The sequence below is a fragment of the Stomoxys calcitrans genome, chromosome 4 (assembly GCF_963082655.1).
Source record: "Stomoxys calcitrans chromosome 4, idStoCalc2.1, whole genome shotgun sequence".
In the NCBI taxonomy this organism is placed as follows: Eukaryota; Metazoa; Arthropoda; class Insecta; order Diptera; family Muscidae; genus Stomoxys; species Stomoxys calcitrans.
The window spans coordinates 107504679-107524162 of record NC_081555.1 but is presented as its reverse complement, the minus strand read 5'-3'; the positions used below and the strand labels follow the sequence as shown (position 1 = coordinate 107524162).

At 40.3% G+C, this 19484-nt stretch overlaps 1 protein-coding gene across 1 annotated transcript; it reads left to right on the top strand.

Moving 5' to 3' along the window:
- The first annotated feature begins 1054 nt into the window (after window positions 1–1054).
- Window positions 1055–19030, top strand: LOC106086066 (pickpocket protein 28-like). Its single transcript, XM_059367235.1, has 9 exons — window positions 1055–1212; window positions 1279–1479; window positions 1547–1664; window positions 5443–5591; window positions 11144–11265; window positions 11329–11417; window positions 11477–12062; window positions 12139–12317; window positions 18788–19030. The coding sequence occupies exons 1-9, from the start codon at window positions 1055–1057 to the stop codon at window positions 19028–19030; spliced, it is 1845 nt and encodes a 614-aa protein (XP_059223218.1).
- Window positions 19031–19484: the final 454 nt, after the last annotated feature.

The following is a 19484-nucleotide window of genomic DNA, read 5'->3' as shown; positions in this document are numbered from 1 at the left end:
TTTTGTAGCGCTTTTATTGAACAACCGGATATAATCCGGATATCGGTTTATGTCTATATATCTATTATTTTGCTCAAAATTTCAAGAGCCTAACTTAACTCCTTCGAAAGTTTGCGTGCTTTCACAGACAGACAGACGGGCGGACATGGCTAGATCGACTTAAATATATTAATGGCGTCTTAGATCAATATTTACAAATTTTACAAACGGAATGACGATGTTAGTATACCCCTATGCAATGGCGGAAAGTAAAATTAATATTTCTGTTAACTTTATCAAAATCTATATACGGCGGATAATCTCCAAGGTGCTTTCCTTTTCCGCTACTGTATGCTCATGAATGCTGTTAGAAAGCTGTCTTCTGCAACACTCAAGATCATAAAGACCGAATCTGTAATCTTTCTATAATATGGTAATTTTTATGTCTTTTGCCAGTAATACTGCATTAGTACTGAAAACACAGCCTGTCGTAGCTCCTAGTGCAACATTCTGACCTATAGTTTTTGGTTGTTGCTTTTGCAGCTGTATTCTATGTTCTATGTTCTATCTTCTATTTGCTTGGTTCTGTTGAATATCCAGATCTCCATGAACTCTGCGACTAAGGTGGGCTGTGTCCCGAGGGATCTGGGTCTGAGTCGAGTGGGACTAGCTGGGCAGTTAAATAGGTGACGCGTGTCTTGTGGTCTCAGGTCACAATCGGGATACACATCCTGCACGTTGGCATCCATCCTTGTTCTGTAGGAGTGGGGACCAAACTTGGCATGCTTTTACTCGTTTATATTGAATCTTAAAATAGTTTTCTAATGTAATTCTCCTAACATATATGTTCAATATTGCAATCTTCGTAACAATGAGTTCATCGACATTCAAGAGTAATCACTTAAACCTCTAATGTATTACCCACCATAATTAAATATCCAATATTAGATTTGAGTGCAACTGCTATTAAGTGATTTTGTTTACGACAAAATTCCTTTAATCTTAAGCACCTTTGTGGTATTTAAATAACTCATAGGTTAGCCTCATTGTCATTCTTACCACGTACTTCGTAGCAATGGTTTACACAGCAGCAATGACATTAAATAATTTCAAGCCAAAGGAGAAGCAATCATTTCTAAAGTGTATGGAAACCAATTTGAAAAGATTCCCCATTGAAACTGCTTTGAATGGTTTGAAATATATCAACGATAAGGAACGCAATATGTGGGAGAGGTAAGAATATTAGTTCTGGAATATTGGATACAAAAATTTTGTGATTTTATTGTCTTACCTTCATAGGGGCTATTATTTATTATCCTTTGTGGTAAATTTCCTAATGGGCATTTATATGACCATTTATTTTCTAAATAAATGGAAAAGTACCCCTGTTATCATCAGTGTGAATTCGGAGACCACATCGATTACTGATATACCATTTCCCTCAGTGACATTTTGCAACATGAATCAGGCTATACGCAGTCGAGTTAAAGATTTTTCCGAGTATGAGTAAAAAGACGTGTGAACTCCTAAAACATTTTTGATATTAAATATCTTTAATATATTACAGAAATTCTCCCGAGTATGCATTGTTGCAGAAGATTTGCTTTCGGAAGTTCAACTTTACTGGCTATAGTAACTTCAAGCCTCGTTGTGAAGGTGACACACTTGGCAAATTTATAACAAAGGTATTGAGATGGTTATGCCACATTTTTGTAATAACACAGAATTAGTCGCACTTATACTTTTTGTACCCACCATCATAGGATGGGGGGGAGGCCACCGTGGCACAGAGGTTAGCACGTCCTCCTATGAAGCTGAACGCCTGGGTTTAATCCCCGGCGTGAACATGAAAACAATTTCTGCGGTGGTTACCCTCTTACTAGGTTCTTGTTTGAACCGTTGTGTGGAGCGAACGTTTTGTTAGTTCACTCCGCAGAATTTTCCTGCAACTCGTAATAGGTCATTATTTTTGGAAGAAAAATTTAAGTCACTCAAGGATGGTTGCGGTAGAGGTATCCATTAGGTCGTTGATGATCTGCGTCTGTTTCCAGTGGGGCGGCATATCTAGAGCCCGGGAGTAGGCTTAGAATGGACTCCAAAGACCCAAGAGCTGCGGTGGTGATATCAGGCCGTAGCATATTGTCTGCTACTGAAACCTCGACTGGTGAAGCGGCTGTTCCAGGCTCCACTGACGGCTCAGCAGGGGCTTTTGACGAATACACTTAGTTTGAGTCTTAAGGACAAGGCTTTCTTCGCATGCCTATAATTTGCCTACACGGCAAACCAACACGCCCTGTAAAAGGTTGGAATAATAGAAGACGCATCGTCCTCAGCTTTATTGAGAGCTTACTGCGAATAATCCTAAGAATCTCACTATTAGGGCGAGAGACTCCCTAAATTGGGCTCGGGAATTTGCAGCACAGGCTACCCCAAAGACTACACGTTTACATTCGGAATTTGCGGTCAGCCAAAAGGCTGCGGTTACCGAGGGGGTATTCCATGCCTAAAAAAACTAGGGACGAACAATAATAAGATGGGTCCAGGAACCTTTAATGTCGCTAGGGACAGTTTGGTGATGGCAGTTGAGAGTCAGTGGTTGGAGTGGGAGAGTCACTGGACTGTCATCTGTATACTCCGATGCCCGTGCGGAATTTCCTGGGTCTCCTCCAGTTTGTGACGATGCAGGTTGGTATTGGAGTCGAAACAGACTAAATGCCTTCGGGGAAATGTATCGTTGTGCGCTAAAAAATATTGGTGAGATCTGACCAGGTGCAGCACTAGATTTAGTCAAGAAGGAAGATATTCCTTCCCGACCAATGGCGCATGCTTGGATACCAAGGATTCCCTCAGATCCTGAATCGATACTTGGAAGACTAATTATCGATGTAACCCCAATCTTTCTACCACCGACTACAAGTTGGGTAGATTGGATGAGGCTGATGGTGACCGGGGACATGCAGCATTCGTACTAAACTCCGGCTGTCTCGCAGACCCCAACAAGTCTGAAGGAGTTGTATTTCAACAAGTTGAAACTGAAGGTCTATAGAAGCGGTGGGGTTAGGCAATCAGGAGACGACTCACCAGATGTTGCTGTATACTTGCCTGAGGGACTATCGACCACATCGCTAAGGTCTGGCGGATCGCAGGATTCTGAAAATCCCCCGGCCACAATCGAGACAGGAGGTAAAGGCATCAAAACAGGACCCGACAAGCTCTATTGGGTTGGGTCACCCGGTTGGATTGGGATCAAAGTGTGCGCCAGCGGGGAAGGATGGAACTCAAAAAGTACTTTGACAGTAGCAGCTAGAGAAGCATCTAAGGAGGAATCGTCCACACCGCAAGTGTCCTGACGAAGAGGGGTTCCACTGCTTTCTCACCTGCCCCTGGATGCATACAGAAGCTCATCATGACAAGAACTTACGAATCTTGTGAGGATGAACTTCTGGTAGAATCAGAAATCGAGGCTAACACAACAGTGGTGGATTTTCTGAATCCTAACTATGGTCCGGTTTCTACAGATAAATCTCCACCATTGTAAGGCCGATTCGGCGGCACAAAAGTTACTTCTGATGGCAGGAGAATTTGACGTGGTTCTTATTCAGGAGTCATGGGTGTGTGGAGGAATGGTTCGGGGACTAAAAATTCCTGGATTTAAACTACTCAAGAGAACGGGGAATGGAGGCACAGAGCCTGTATTCTTGCAAAGAGTAGTCTAAATGTTTATCTTCTTCCGTCGCTAAGCACTGAAGATTCAGTAGTAGCCAGCCTTGAAATAAACAAGTCTCATTACTGGCTGGCTTCGATTCAGAGATGCCGCCTAAGAACCTTAAGTTGATGGTTGAAGCCGTTTCTGCAGGATAAAAGTTCCCCTTTGTAGGAAGTGATGCTAATGCACATCACCAGATATGGAGCAGTTCGGATGTCAACGAAAGAGGTGAGCTGCTCATCGAATTTATTATAAGTTGCAATCTGGAGATTTGTAATAAACCGACCTTTATTACCAGGAGCAGGCAGCAGGTACTAAATATTACCTTTATATCGGAAGATATAAGTGCAAGAATACGCAACTGGGAACTGTTGGATAACCACAGTTTCTCTGATCAACGTTGTACAAGTTTCAGCCTTGGTGAAAATACTGTTGAAGTGGTCTCTCGGCTAAACAGAAGAACGGCGGATTGGGATAAATTTCGGCACAAATTCTGCACGTCCATCCCTCCTAGACCAGAAAAGGAAGTGGAAACTGGGGAGAATATAGACATAATGGTTAAGCGGATCGGGAGGGCCCTGAATGTCTCACTGATGTCGGCATGTCCTAGTGCTAAACCAAAAAGGCAAATAGGAACTGGTTCGTCTAAGGCAATGGTGGATCCCAGAACTAGTTGGTCTAAGGGAGGACTGTAGAAAATTCTTCAATAGGGCGAAAGCCACAAATGCATCACATGATTGGGTCATCTATAAGGCTGTGCTAAGTAAATATAAGAGCGAGCTGAGAAAAGCTCAGAACAAATCATGGGTAGAATTCTGTAGCTCCGTGGAGGATACATCTTAGGCCTCTAGGCTAAGGAAAATTCTGTCCTCGAGACCTATTACGGTGGGGTATATTCAGAAGTCAGAGAATGTATGGACAATGTCTAGTAAGGAAACAGTAGAACTACTCATTGATACACATACCCCGGAAATTTCTCCAACGGACAACGTGGCGCCAGAAGAGGTTGTCACTGGTATGCATTCGTCGGAGGTTATTAGGAATTTCAAGCTGTGTCTGATAGACTGGTTCTTTGGCCTAGGGAGATATACTATGCTTATATCAGCATGTCATACATACCTGTGAGAAACCTTAACACACAAAGGCGAGAGATTTTCGTCCTTTTAGTCTGTCATCCTTTATGCTGAAGACTCTTAAGCGGTTGATAGAAACATATCTTAGCGCAAAGATCCCTGGAGATCACACGTCGTGCCAGTAGCATGCATATAGTAAAGGCAAATCCGCTGAAACAACCCTTCACGACCTAGTCGGCTACATAGAGGGTTCTCTCACTGTCAAAGAATATACAATGGTAGCATTTCTTGACATTATTTTCTCGTCGTTATTTTCAGCAGAAGATACAAGTTGCCTATAGTGGCACCTTATATAGGTCCAATAAAAACTTATCTTCCGATTGGACATGGTGAGCATCTGCAGAAAGCAGTTTTATCCAAACATAAAAACGTTCATGGGTTATTTATGACATCGTCCAAAGAACTTGACAATTGTTTACCATGGTGGAGGGTATAAAAATTTAGGCACAACCGAACTTCACACTCCTTTACCTATTTCTATTTGTTATAGATTTTAAATTTATTTTATATAGGTATATTTTAGTTAAATTGGTTGTTCTCCTAATGTTTAAAGTTTTCCCTTCACTCTCTTTACTTTCTTGTGATTTATAATCAAACGCATTTTTTGTATTCTTTTCATTTCAGAATTCACAAAGTTGTTCAGAAATGTTCGTTTTCTGCAAATTTGGTCCAAATGAAGAAAATTGCACGGATTTATTTCGTGAAATTCTTTTGGACGAAGGCTTGTGCTGTGTTTTCAATCAAGTTCATCCATTATTCTTATTCAAGGGAGAGTAAGTAATATTTTTGATAATTTTTTGTTTTTCAATACTCGCTAAACTGGGATTGTTCCGTTGAACCTTTTTTTACAATTTGCAAATTTGCCCATGAATATGTCATTAAGGAACAAGGACAAACTTCTCACATGACAATGAGTGCTGTCCGATTCAAGTTGAAACTCAATGATAAGGGATGCCCGTTGTATAGCCAGGGCACAACAACATATCACAGTGCGACATCTTTTTTGGGGAGAAGTTTTTACATGGCAAAGTAAAGGGTGATTTTTTTGAGGTTAGGATTTTCATGCATTAGTATTTGACAGATCACGTGGGATTTGAGACATGGTGTCAAAGAGAAAGATGCTCAGTATGCTTTGACATTTCATCATGAATAGACTTACTAACGAGCAACGCTTGCAAATCATTGAATTTTATTACCAAAATCAGTGTTCGGTTCGAAATGTATTTATGGGAGCTATATTTAAATTTGAACCGATTTTTTTCAAAATTCATTGCGTTTGTCATTAGTCTTTACAAGTGAGAACGTGCCAAGTTCGGCCGGGCTGAATTTTGAAAACCACCACCCACAAATTTCTGCCACACCAGCCAAAATTGAAGCTTATAGAGGCCGTAGAAGACGAATCGCCAGATTGGTTTATAGGGGTGATTTAGACCGTACTTGGCACAGCTATATATACATCGATTTCCGTAATTAAGTTGTTTGCTCAATAAAAGAGGCATTTAAATCCCGATTTCGCTGAAATTAGGTATAGTTAGTTGTTTAAGATCTTTGGAATTCCTTGCCCAATAAGGTCTTGATCTGTTTTTATTTGGATATTGCTGGATATATACAGATCGCCCAATTTAATGACTAGGGAAGATATGCAAATTTGACCATGAACATTCCACTAAGGAACAGGGGCAAACTTATCACATATCAATGAGTGCAGTCCGATTCAAGTTAAAGTTCAATGATAAGGGGCCTCCTTTTTATAGCCGAGTCTGATAGGCGTGCCGCAGTGCTACACCTCTTTGGAGAGAAGTTTTACATGGCATAGTACCTCACAAATGTTGCCAGCATTAGAAGGGGAAAACCACCGCTGAAAATTTTTTCTGATGGTCTCGCCAGGATTCGAACCCTGACGTTCAGCTTCATAGGCAGATATGCTAACCTCTGCGCCACGGTTGCCTCCAGTGGAAGTCATAATAAAACACACAATGCAAAATTTCAGCCAAATTGAAAGATAATTGGAGCTACTAGGAGCTCAAAAGGTAAAATCCGGGCTTCAGTTTATATGGGAACCATAGCGTAGCTAAGCATCCCCCTGAAAAGTTTTAGCACCCCAGAATTTCAAAAAAATTCATTGTTTTCGATAAAATTTGCTAATTTTATTGCTGTCAGAAGGCCTTCCACAGACGCACAGTAGGAGAAAATCGGAAAATAATAGTAAAAAATATTCCATTTGAGAACTGAGAGATACCTCCTTAAAATTTGAAATTGTTATTAAGATCACGTGCAAAATTTCCTGACTGTCCATTAAAGAATTTTTGAATTTTTTTTATATCCACCACTATAGGATGGGGGTATACTAGTCTAGTCATTCCATTTGTAATACCTTGAAATATTGATGTGCGATCCCTTAAATATCCTGGATCATTTCGACATTCTGAATCGATGTAGCCATGTTCGTCCGTCCGTCTGTCGAAATCACCATGCCGATTGAACGCCTAAAGCTAGCCGCTTGAAATTTTGCACAGGTACTTGTTATTGATGAAGGTCATCGGGGATTCCATATCGGTTTGGATATAGCCCCTATATAAACCGATCCCCCAATTCAACTTCTTGAGCCCCTAGGAGCCTCAATTTTCATCCGATTTAGCTGAATATTGGAACAAAGACTTATGTAATGACCTCCAGCATCCATGCCTAGTATGATCCGAATCGGTTCATATAAAGGGTGATTTTTTTGAGGTTAGGATTTTCATGCATTAGTATTTGACAGATCACGTGGGATTTCAGACATGGTGTCAAAGAGAAAGATGCTCAGTATGCTTTGACATTTCATCATGAATAGACTTACTAACGAGCAACGCTTGCAAATCATTGAATTTTATTACCAAAATCAGTGTTCGGTTCGAAATGTGTTCATTCACCGTAACGTTGCGTCCAACAGCATCTTTGAAAAAATACGGTCCAATGATTCCACCAGCGTACAAACCACACCAAACAGTGCATTTTTCGGGATGCATGGGCAGTTCTTGAACGGCTTCTGGTTGCTCTTCACTCCAAATGCGGCAATTTTGCTTATTTACGTAGCCATTCAACCAGAAATGAGCCTCATCGCTGAACAAAATTTGTCAAAATTTGAACACATTTCGAACCGAACACTGATTTTGGTAATAAAATTCAATGATTTGCAAGCGTTGCTCGTTAGTTAGTCTATTCATGATGAAATGTCAAATCATACTGAGCATCTTTCTCTTTGACACCATGTCTGAAATCCCACGTGATCTGTCAAATACTAATGCATGAAAATCCTAACCTCAAAAAAATCACCCTATACTTCTTGAGCCCCTAGAAACCTTAATTTTCATCCGATGTGGCTGAAATTTGGAACAAAGACTTGTTTTATGACTTCCAACATCCATGAAAGGTTTGATCCGAATCGGTCTGTAAACAGATATAGCCCCTATGTAAACTGATCCTCAGTTTTGATTTATTGATCCCCTGGAAGCCTACATTTTCACATGATTTGGTTGAAATTAAACCTTAAAACCCATCTTATGAACAACAATATCAGGGCCAAGTTTTATTCGAATCGGTCAATATAGTGATATACGTCGCCTAAGTACCGTTATCCCGATATTAGTTTTTGAGACCATTGAGGCTTCAATCAACTCCAAATGGGCTTTATCGCTTCAGATTTGGATATAGCTCCCATTTAAACCAATCTCCCGATTTGACTTCTTGAGCCCCTGGAAGCCGCAATTTTTTTCCAATATGGCTGAAATTTTGCACATGGTGTTCTGTTATGACTCTCGTAAACTGTGCCCACGGTACAAATCGGTCTGTAACCAGATAATGATGTTCATATTTTTGTCGAATGTGGTCCAAACCAAAACATATTTGGATTAAGCTATCATATAGGCCAATCTCCCGATATAGGGTATTCGCCTATAAAAGTCGCATTTATTATGGAATGATCGTTTGTTTTTGGGGAAGTGGTGCTAGGACGATCTATCCATGTCTGTCCGTCCGCCTGTCTCCGTCTGTATATATCACTCTTCTGTCTTTAAAAATAGAGATTTTAAGCTGAAACTTTGCACAGATTCTTTTTTTGTCCATAGGCAAGGTAAGTTCGAAAATGGGCTAAATGGGCTATATCAGACTATATCTCGAAATAGCTTCAATTGGGTTGCCCAAAAATCGATCACTCGATTTAGGGTCTTGGGCCCATAAAAGACGCAATTATTGTCGGATTTCATCGACGATTGGGACTGTAAGTTATGTTAGGCCTGTCAACTCCCTTGTTGAATTTGGTCCACATTGGTTGAAGTTTGGATAGACCGCTCTCTTGATTTAAGGCCTTGGACCCATAATAGGTGCATTTATTGTCCGATTTTGCAGAAATTCGGTACAGCGGGTTGTGTTAGGCTTCTCGAGGTCCATGTTCAATACCGTCCAAAGCTGAATTTATTAACCTATTTATGCAAAATGAGTTTCGTTATACCCCTCGATATTCGTACCGAGTATGGTTAAAATCGGTCTACATATCGATATAACTGTCTTATTCGATCTCTCAATCAAATGTCTTAGTTCCGCTTTTTTATCGATTTCTCTGAAATTTTTATACCCTCCACCATAGGATGGGGGGTATACTAATTTCGTCATTCTGTTTGTAACTACTCGAAATATTCGTCTGAGACCCCATAAAGTATATATATTCTTGATCGTCGTGAAATTTTATGTCGATCTAGCCATGTCCGTCCGTCCGTCCGTCTGTCTGTCGAAAGCACGCTAACTTCCGAAGGAGTAGAGCTAGCCGCTTGAAATTTTGCACAAATACTTCTTATTAGTGTAGGTCGGTTGGTATTGTAAATGGGCCATATCGGTCCATGATTTGATATAGCTGCCATATAAACCAATCTTGGGTCTTGACTTCTTGAGCCTCTAGAAGGCGCAATTCTTATCCGATTGGAATGAAATTTTGCACGACGTGTTTTGTTATTATATCCAACAATTGTGCCAAGTATGGTTCAAATCGGTCCATAACCTGATATAGCTGTCATATAAACCGATCTTGGATCTTGACTTCTAGAGCCAATTGAGGGAGCAATTCTCATCCGATTTGGCTGAAATTTTTCATGAGGTGTTTTGTTATAACTTCCAATAACTGTGCTAAGCATTGCGTAAATCGATATAGAACCTGATAAAGCTGCCATAAAAACCGATCTGGGATCTTGACTTCTTGAACCTCTAGAGGGCGCAATTCTCATCCAATTTGGCTGAAATTTTGTACAAGGGCTTCTCCCAAGACCTTCAACATACGTGTCTAGTATTGTTTGAATCGATCAATAGCTTGATACAGCTCTTATCTAAACCTATCTCCCGATTTTGCTTCTTGAGCCCCTACAAGGCGCAATTCTTATCCGAATGAACTGAAACATTACACAATGACTTCTACAATGTCAATAAGCATTCATTTATGGTCCGAATCGGACTATAACTTGATATAGCTCCAATAGGATAACAGTTCTTATTCAATATTCTATGTTTGTCTAAAAAAAGATACCGCGCATAGAACTCGACAAATGCGATCAATGGTGGAGGGTATATAAGATTCGGCCCGGCCGAACTTAGCACGCTCTTACTTGTTTATAGCAAGTTGCGTTAAGCACATCGGTCCAGATTTGAATGTAGCTGCCAAAAATACCGATCTCTCGGTTTAAGGTTTTATTACCATAAAATGTGAATTTATTAAACGATTTCGCTGAAATTTTGTACGATAAGTTCTATTAGGCCATACGGCTTTCATACAAAGCATGATCAGAATCGTGCTTTATATGGATATAACTGCCATACATACCGATCTCCCGATTTAGGTTCTTGGGACAATAAAATAACGATTATTACCCGATTTCGCACACAGTGGTCTATGTTAAGCTCTTCGGCATTCGTATTCAATATGACTCAGATCGGTCCATATTTGGATATAGCTGTCATATACGATTTAAGTTCTTATGCCCATGAGGTGATGAATTTGGCACAATGAGCTGTGTGAGACCCTACATAGCCTTCCTGAATATGGTGGAGATCGGACTATATTTCAATTTAGTTGCTATGGATTCATAAATGATGCATTTTTCACCGTGTTAGTATATGTATTCGAGGTGGTGGGTATCCAAAATTCAGCGCGGCCAAACTAAATGCCTTTTTACTTGTTATTAACTCTACTATAAGCTAATTTTCCGTTTGAAACGACTACAAAATAAAATTTTTTTAACTAAGGAAAATTGACCACTTAATAACAAAATGCTTTTGTATTTTTGTTGCACCATATCGATAGACACAAACTAATACGCGATTACACTTCGTCCAATGGTAGCACCATCATACCAATCAAATGGACTTTTGAAGATGGTTATGTGAAACCATTACCAAAACAATTTTATCCTCGTCCAGCTTTAGGTAATGATGTCTAATGGTAATTTAAAACAACAGTCCTCTTCAAGTATCTTACATGCATTCTAGGTCTAGGTGTATCAATGGGTTTGACAGTGGTACTAAATGCAAATCAAGATGAATATTTTTGTTCATCCACCAATGGTGCAGGATTTAAGGTAAATGGAATTCTTCAAAGCTCTGGATGACAATTCATTTCTTTGCCCATTCCCAAAAGATGCTTCTATACAATCCCATCGATTTGCCTCACATCAAGGAGGCTGGTCTACCCATTGAATTGGGCCAGCAAACACGTGTTCGCCTCAATACCAGAATCATGTCTGCAGCACCTACATTGCGTGAAGTATCGCCCAAAGAAAGGCAGTGCTATTTTAGCGATGAGAAACAATTGCTCTTTTACAAATACTACACTCGACGCAATTGCGAATTGGAATGCGATACCCAATTGATATTGAGATTGTGCAACTGCATTCCCTTTAATATGCCCATGATAGTGGAGAATTCGAGTGTGTGTTTTCTTCAGCATATGAGTTGTTTGGATATGGCCAATCACCTCCTGGATGATGAACAAACGAAAGCTTGCAAGCGGGAATGTCTTACCGGTTGCCACGATTTGCTTTATTATCCCGACTTTTTTAAAGCATCATTTATCAAACGTAGATATCAAGTGCAAGACCCATTTTTTGCTAATTTTTCTGAGGAGATGATGCAACATGATTTGGCCCAAGTCTCAATCTATTATAAATATAATTTCGTACGTGGTCATATTAAAGCCCCTTACACAGGATTAACGGAGTTTTTGTGTAAGTTCTAAAAGGAAAAATTTATGAAAATTATGAAGTGTTGATTTTATTCGCATTGAACATTTTGTCTTTATAGCCCAAACAGGTGGCGTTCTGGGTCTTATGATCGGTTTCAGTGTCATGTGCCTTGCAGAAATTTTCTATTTTGGTTTTTTAAAGTCTTTTATAGATGTTTACTTGCGCAGACCTCCACAAAAGCTGTCGCCGACGGATGATGGTGTTGGTGGTGATGGAAAGTCGATCAACATGCAAGAGGTTGGTATAAGCAAAGGGGACCACCGAAGCTAAGAGGTTAGCATAAACCGCCTGGGTTCAAATCCCAGTGAGAACATAAATGCAAACATTTTCAGTGGTGGTTATCCTCTCCTCAGGGGCCTCGGTAGTCGAGTTGGTAGCGTGCTTGGATTACCAGTGCGCGTGTCGTGGGTTCGATTCCCATAAGAGGCCTTGGTCTGTCTCTATTGTGTCGCTTCTTGGGACCGTAGAAGATTAATGGTGATTTCGATTCTGAAAAAAAATGTTACACTAATGTTGCACTTATACGGGACAACTTTTTGGGAATGCTGCCTTATCCCTCTCATAGTTTTACACTTTTTACATTTTCAATCGAACATGTTAATATGCCCGTATATTGTAATTTCAACCAAATAATGCTGTAAAATGTAGCAATGCATCTAATATGCCGTTAGCTTTTTTTATGTATTTCTTTTTAATATTTTGCCAAACATTCTACAAATTGTTTTCTTCTTCTTCTTTTCAACCAAAATTTGCTTGAACGGTGGCATGCACATGAGATGATAGCAGCTGATTTAAAGTGCGGCATTCTCCATCCTAGCCTAGCCACGGTGTAGAAAATGCAGCATTTTTTCACTTTCAGTGGGCAACACCATTACAAACGAACATTTACCCGGTGGTGGGGTTACACTTTTTTGGAGAATCGAACACAAAATTTCGATCTCAGTGCAACATGTCGAAAAAATGCTGCACTTTTTTTCACAATCGAAATCACCATAAGCTATCAGGAGATCGGGTAGCTATATCAGACCGACTTGAACCGTTCTTGACATGGCTATTTAAAGTCCTAACAAAACGCACCATCCAATATTTCAGCCAAATCGGATGGCATTTGCGGCTTCTAGTGGCTCAAGAAATCAAATTCTATGGCCGGTTTACATGGGTCTATATCAGTTAATAGACCGATTCGGATCATACTTGGCACGGTTATTGGAGTCATACGGAAGCCAAATTTTAGCGAAATCGGATAAAGATTGCGGCCTCGAAGAGCTCAAAAAGTCAAAACCAGAGGTCAGTTTAAATGAGGGCTATATCCAAATCTCATCCGATATGGCCCGTTTGCAATCCTCAACGTCCGACATCACCAATTAGTGTGTGTACGAATATCGGATATCTTTTTTTCGTTCCCGCTATCGTAATTTCGACAGACGGACACAGTGGGATAGAAATGAAAAAAAAATCTTTGAAATTTGATATGATTAATGCTGAGGTGTTATCGCGATCATGGCCCTAAATGGTCAGGGCGTCTATCGGCTGACCCTTAAATTCGATCACTTCAACATTTTGATTTATTGTTCGGGCTTTCAAATCTTCATTTGTAGTCCGATTTGCAACACTTTTTTTGCTGGATAGTGCTCAAAACATCAGGAACCACTTAAGGCCTTGAAATTTTGCACTCGTTAGCATCTCAGCTTTAACCGTTTCATATTTTTTACTAGTTTTTTTTCGTTTCTATCCCACTGTGCGTGACTAGATTGACTAAGAATGTCGAGGCGATCAAAAATATATATATCGAGGTGTTATCCTATGATGGTGGGTATAAAAACATTTATCACGAATTTCTTAGAGATCGTTTCAAAGTTAGATAAAGCTCCCATACATGTGCATCTGCCAATTTTCATTTTTAAAACTTTTTCAAACGCATTTATCAACCGATCTTCCCAAAATTTTGCACCGAGATTTGCTGAGTGATTCTGATAATAAACACGAATTGGTCGATATTTTTCATTCCAAACAAACAAGTTCTAATTTCAACCACTTAGTCTGCATACCCAATATGGTGTAGGGTATCATAAGGTCGGCTTTGTCCGACTTTACCCCCTCCTTACTTGCTACTTTTGAGAAAATTTCCTTAACAAACGAATTACTATAAAGAATATTTCTGTGGTTTGTTTTGCCTTAAGAGAAATTTACTTGAGCAAATTTCATATATCTTGAAGCTTAACCATCGCAGTTTTTGAATGTGGGTATCTAAGGTGCGCTACTTCAAAACTGAACCAATTTTAACACGAATCGTCCTAGTGTTGCCATATGGCAACACAAACATTTTGTTGACAATGGCAAAATGGGGCTCAAATTTGAGGTATTTGGGAGGAAAGCACGAAATTGATATTCAGCTTCGGGACCAAGGTTATGGGGTCTTCCTCTTTTCCAATGCACCCTCCAAACAGGACTTATTTACCGACCATAGCAATATGGGGCTCAAATAAAAGGTATTTTAGTGTAGAATACGAATCTGTTATACGACAATGGCAAAATGGGACTCAAATTAAGGTATTTGGGAGGAGAGCAGGAAATTGATATCCAGACCAAGTTTATGGGGGTCCTCCCCTTTCCCAAAACAACCCCAAAAGAGAAAAAATTCACCGACCATAGCGATATGTGGCTAAAATTAAGGTCTTTAGGAGTAGATCACGAATCTGATATCAACATTCGGTAAAAGTGTCTATAGGGCCATTCTCCCCCCATTTCCCCCCAAAGAGGCCGCAATATGGGGCTCAAATGAAAGGTATTTTAGAGAAGAATATGTATCTGATATATATTTTCAGTGTGAAGTCACCGCGTGGCCTCCACAACCCCCAAAAACCCCCTAAACCGGACTTGTTTGCCGACTTCGGAGTACGAACCTAATATCAGCATTCGGAACTAACTGCATGATATAGTCACCATATAGACAGATCTGCCGATTTAAGGTTTTAGGCCCATAAGAGCCACATTTATTGTCCGATTTTGCTGAAATTTGGAACAGAGAGTTGTGTGGCCAATCGATATCCTTCTTCAATTACGACCGGTCCAGATTTGAATATAGCTGCCATATATACCGATCTCTCGATTTAAGGTCTTGGGCTCATTAAAAGGCGCATTTAATGTCCGATTTGGTGAAATTTCGGACAGTGAGTTGTGTTTGACCCTTCGACATCATTTTTCAATTTGGCCCAGATCGGTCTTAATTTGGATATAGCTGCCATATATACCGATCCCTCGATTTAAGGTTTTGGGCCCATAAAAGGCGCATTTACTGTTCGATGTCGCCGAAATTTGGGACAGTGAGTTATATCAAGCTCTTCGACACCCTCTTTTCATTTAGCCAAGATCGGTCCAGATTTGGATGCAGCTACCATACACACCGATCTCTCGATTTAAGATTTTGGCCCCGTGGAAAACGCACTTATAATCCGATTTCGCTGAAATTCGACACAGAAATTTATGTTGTTTTTTTTTTGACATCCGTATCTTATATGGCTCAAAGACCAATATTTTGTCCCAAAAAGAGCAATATTTTGTTCTACATAATTGAACAGTGACTTGTATGTATTGGACCACTCAAATCGGACCATATTTCGATATAGCTGCTATGGGTGCATAAATTATGTATTTTTCACCGCATTATGACGAAAGGTGGTTTACCCGAGGTGGTAGGTAAACAAAGTTTATGGATAAAATTAAAACGGGTTGGCATTATGATACGTGGTTGTTTATAATTTATGTCCGAAATATTAATCACGAAAAATCTTTAAAATAATACAAAAAGTTTCTGTGTGATTTTTTTATGAAGTTACTGTGAATTGAGATTTCATTGCAGGATATTGTCCGGATTTAGATCATTGTTTAATGCTTTCTAGTCAAAGAATAGCATTGCAAACAACATTTAAAAGTCACCAAAAGTGTGTTGTTGCTAAAAGCATTTGTCTGGCTATACGTATCGCGATTTAAATTTTGACCCAGAAATATCATCAGCGTGAATTTTAACTTTTAAAGTTCCTTTGTAGCCACTTCACGTTTTGTTCAATAGTTCTATACAAGTTAGCATTAATGTTTTTATTGTACGAACCTATATTCAATTTTCTAGGACTCGCCTTTGGATAAATTTCATTTTCGACTGCTAATAAAACGCCGTAAACCCATACATAATCGTGTTATGGTATGGAATACCCAAGACCTGAGGAGATTTGTAGATTGATATGCTTTTTCACAATGGATTTTTTAAGCTGTATATTGTAGCTGTATTATTTAAAGAATTTTAAAATAAAATACAAAACCGAAAATCGTTCCTGTTTTTATTAAGGTCGACCTGATTCAAAACTTAATTTAAATTTATCTTAAATTTTTGTGCTAAGGAACAAACAGTGTGATGGTTTTATTGTAGTTTTGCATTATGAAAACTCGAAAGTGGTTTTCCATGTTATTCTGCTCCGAGTTGAAACATATTCGGAGCGAATGTCAAGGTGCAAGTTTTTTGTAGGTGCAACTGTTTTCTATAAATGGCCATATTCGAACTAAATAAGTTTGGAATAGGATACTAATCCGTCCCTTGCCACTATGGACATACACCTGAGCCAGTAATCGGCTTGTTGTGCGCTCTAAATACTAAAAAGTAACCTCGAAAAAAATTTAAGGTAGGAATTCCGTGCTGCTTACTAAATCCCTAATTGCTTTCCATACCACTCCTCTAAGTTGGTTCATGTCTGATATCGTGTCCCCACCTAAGTACCGGTGTCTCTTAGCCGCGAAAGCCGGGCAATGACAAAGGAAATACTCCAATGCCCTACACATTCTGTCACTTACCATATCGATTTTGCACAAGTGAACTCGTAGTCGTATGTGTCCCGTTATGACACCATAAATTACCTTTCAGTAATAGCCTCGTCCTTTTACGATCCGGGTAACCCCATAGGGTTTTCGCTACCGACAAATGAGACTGCGTCGACCCAAAAGGCTTCGGGTTAACCAAGTTTATTGACGGCAGTTCTCTGGCTTTCACTGCCAAATCGTCTGTCCTTTCATTCCCCCTTTCTCCGTTATGGCCCGGTTCCCAAAAAATGCGGATTGTGCCATCCTCAGAGAAGGCCTTAATCTCCTTCTTACACTGACCTTACCTTCTTGGTTGTTATTGCCCTTATGGTTATTTTCAGGCCCCATTTCGGCCGGTCTACAAAGTGCCAAACATCTTTATGCCTTCTCAGTACGCTCCTGAATGTAACTCTTCCAATTTAATTTCCTGTCCAAGATAACACCTAAATATTTGACCTTATCCGATATCGAAATCTTCTCATTGGGGAAAAATGGTGTGTTAAATTGGCCTACCTTCGTCTTCATCGTGAACAGGCATATTTTAGTCTTCTCTGGGTTAACATGGCATATGGAAGACCTTATTGGCCCCATAGCTGGTTCGGATCCTTATCCCTAAGAAGTATTATAACATCGTCTAGCATACGGGTTCAAATCACTCCTCAGTCAGCATCCAGTATAGTTTATTTATGGTGGTGTGCCTTAGGCGGCATTCAGTTTTCTGTCACTGCACTGCCTGATGTTTCAGCATTAGGATCTTTATCCATTCTAGTTTTCCCAATTACGAAAAAATCGTTGATAGTTCCGTCGTTGGGTCCCTGTTCGTTAGGCTGTTTTGGGACTCTTGCCCCTGCACTGCCTGATGTTTTAGTATTAGGATCTTTGCTTATACTAGTCTTTCCAATATTGAGAGAGTCGGTAGTTGTCGTCGGCCCCCTGTCCATTAGGCGGTATCGAATGTTCCGCCACTGTACTGCCTGATGGCTCAATATGAGGATATTTGCCTATCTTGATCTTCCCAATCTTGAAAAAGACGGCATTGGCCCCATAGTACGCCACGCCTTTAGTCTTAGCCAAACTTGTCACGGAGACTTGTTCAATGCCCACCACAAGAAGAGTTCCTTCTTCCTTCTCCTCCCTGTGGAAAACTTCCCATTTCTCCATGACCAAATCTTGGTTTTGCTTGTTTAAGACTTCCATCATGCGTTCCGTCGCGATATCACCGCCCACATCCTTGATGAAGACTGTCGCATTTGTTAGTTGGGAGATGTCTATCTTTCGCACCAGGTCCAACTTTGCGCCCCAGGGAGTGTGCATACTTCCAACGAGCCTTTTGACGGTATCAACACATTCCGCTGACGCAAAGCGCAGCGTTAAGATGTCCCCTCTAAACTCGCAGCTTTTCAGAGTTCAACACATGTTCGATAACCCGTTCGTCCTTATCCTATCGCATGCACTGCCGATATCGATGACTGTATAAGTCATCTAATCTCTGTTGTGCTTCCTTGCCACTCCGGCGTAAGAGGGCGACTCCTTGCCTTTCTCAGCGACCACCCTTACTTTCCACAATGGCTGTGGCCTCCTTTCGGAAGCAGTCCTTCTTGAAAACTCCGGGGCCGTGCGCTCTTTCTTCTTGCTGTTCCGACTTTGGCTTGGACTTCCCAGAGTAGTTGAAAGCGGGAAGCTTTTCGTCTTCAGAGTCTTGGCAGTTTTGTGCTCTTCGGGAGATCTGATTCTCCAGCTTCCGTAGTAGTGTTTGAAATGTCAGTTCTATCCCTTCCAGCATCCTGCACTTTCGCCCGATTGCGCTGCCGTTACAAACTCCCACATTTATTTCGTCGTACACCGGATTGCTTTCTTAGTCTGCTTGTGAGCTCAATTCTCCCGTCATCGCTCTATCGTCATCTCTCAATTCGGCTGCGATGACTTCGTTGACAATGTCGCTGTCTGAATCTGAATCAGAAACCTCGCCTTTACTCAAAGGCTGGGGACGTACTATGCATCCCTCTGGTTTATCCGTGTCTTCCCCATTTGTTAGTCTGACGACTGGTTGTGCGCTTGAGTCTTTGGGGCCTACTCCTGAAAAGCTCTACAATTTTTCGTAATAGGTACCTTTTCCGAGATACGGATGTTTTTTTTTCTTCGAGAATCGAAATGAAAACACGTGTGCTCCACTCAACGGTTACTTCAAACTAGTTGAACCATGTTTAAGCCTTAAAGCTTATATGACTGGATAGAGCATTTTGAGTCCGGTCCAAATTTGGGGCGGCCATCTTTTCCCATGTCTTCAGGGTCACCACATGTCTTTCCAATACCTAGTAAAACGGTATTTTTGGACTAAAAGCTAACGTTACTCGATAACGGCCATGTTTTTTCATGTAGTCATGGTTACCACATATATTTTCAGGAGCTTATAATGGTCTTTAATCTTTTGGGACTAAAAGCTTACATTCCCATTTTTTCCATAAGGCCATGCTGGACACTCCTTTGTCTTATAGAAAATTGGTTCATAATTCAACATATATATTGGGTTGCCCAAAAAGTAATTGCGGATTTTTT

Coding starts and splice junctions, on each gene's coding strand:
- LOC106086066 (XM_059367235.1), top strand. CDS start 1,055: ATGGTTTACACAGCAGCAATGACATTAAATAATTTCAAGCCAAAGGAG. Junction 5,592..11,143: donor TTATTCTTATTCAAGGGAGA/GTAAGTAATATT, acceptor CCATATCGATAG/ACACAAACTAATACGCGATT. Junction 11,418..11,476: donor CCAATGGTGCAGGATTTAAG/GTAAATGGAATT, acceptor CATTCCCAAAAG/ATGCTTCTATACAATCCCAT.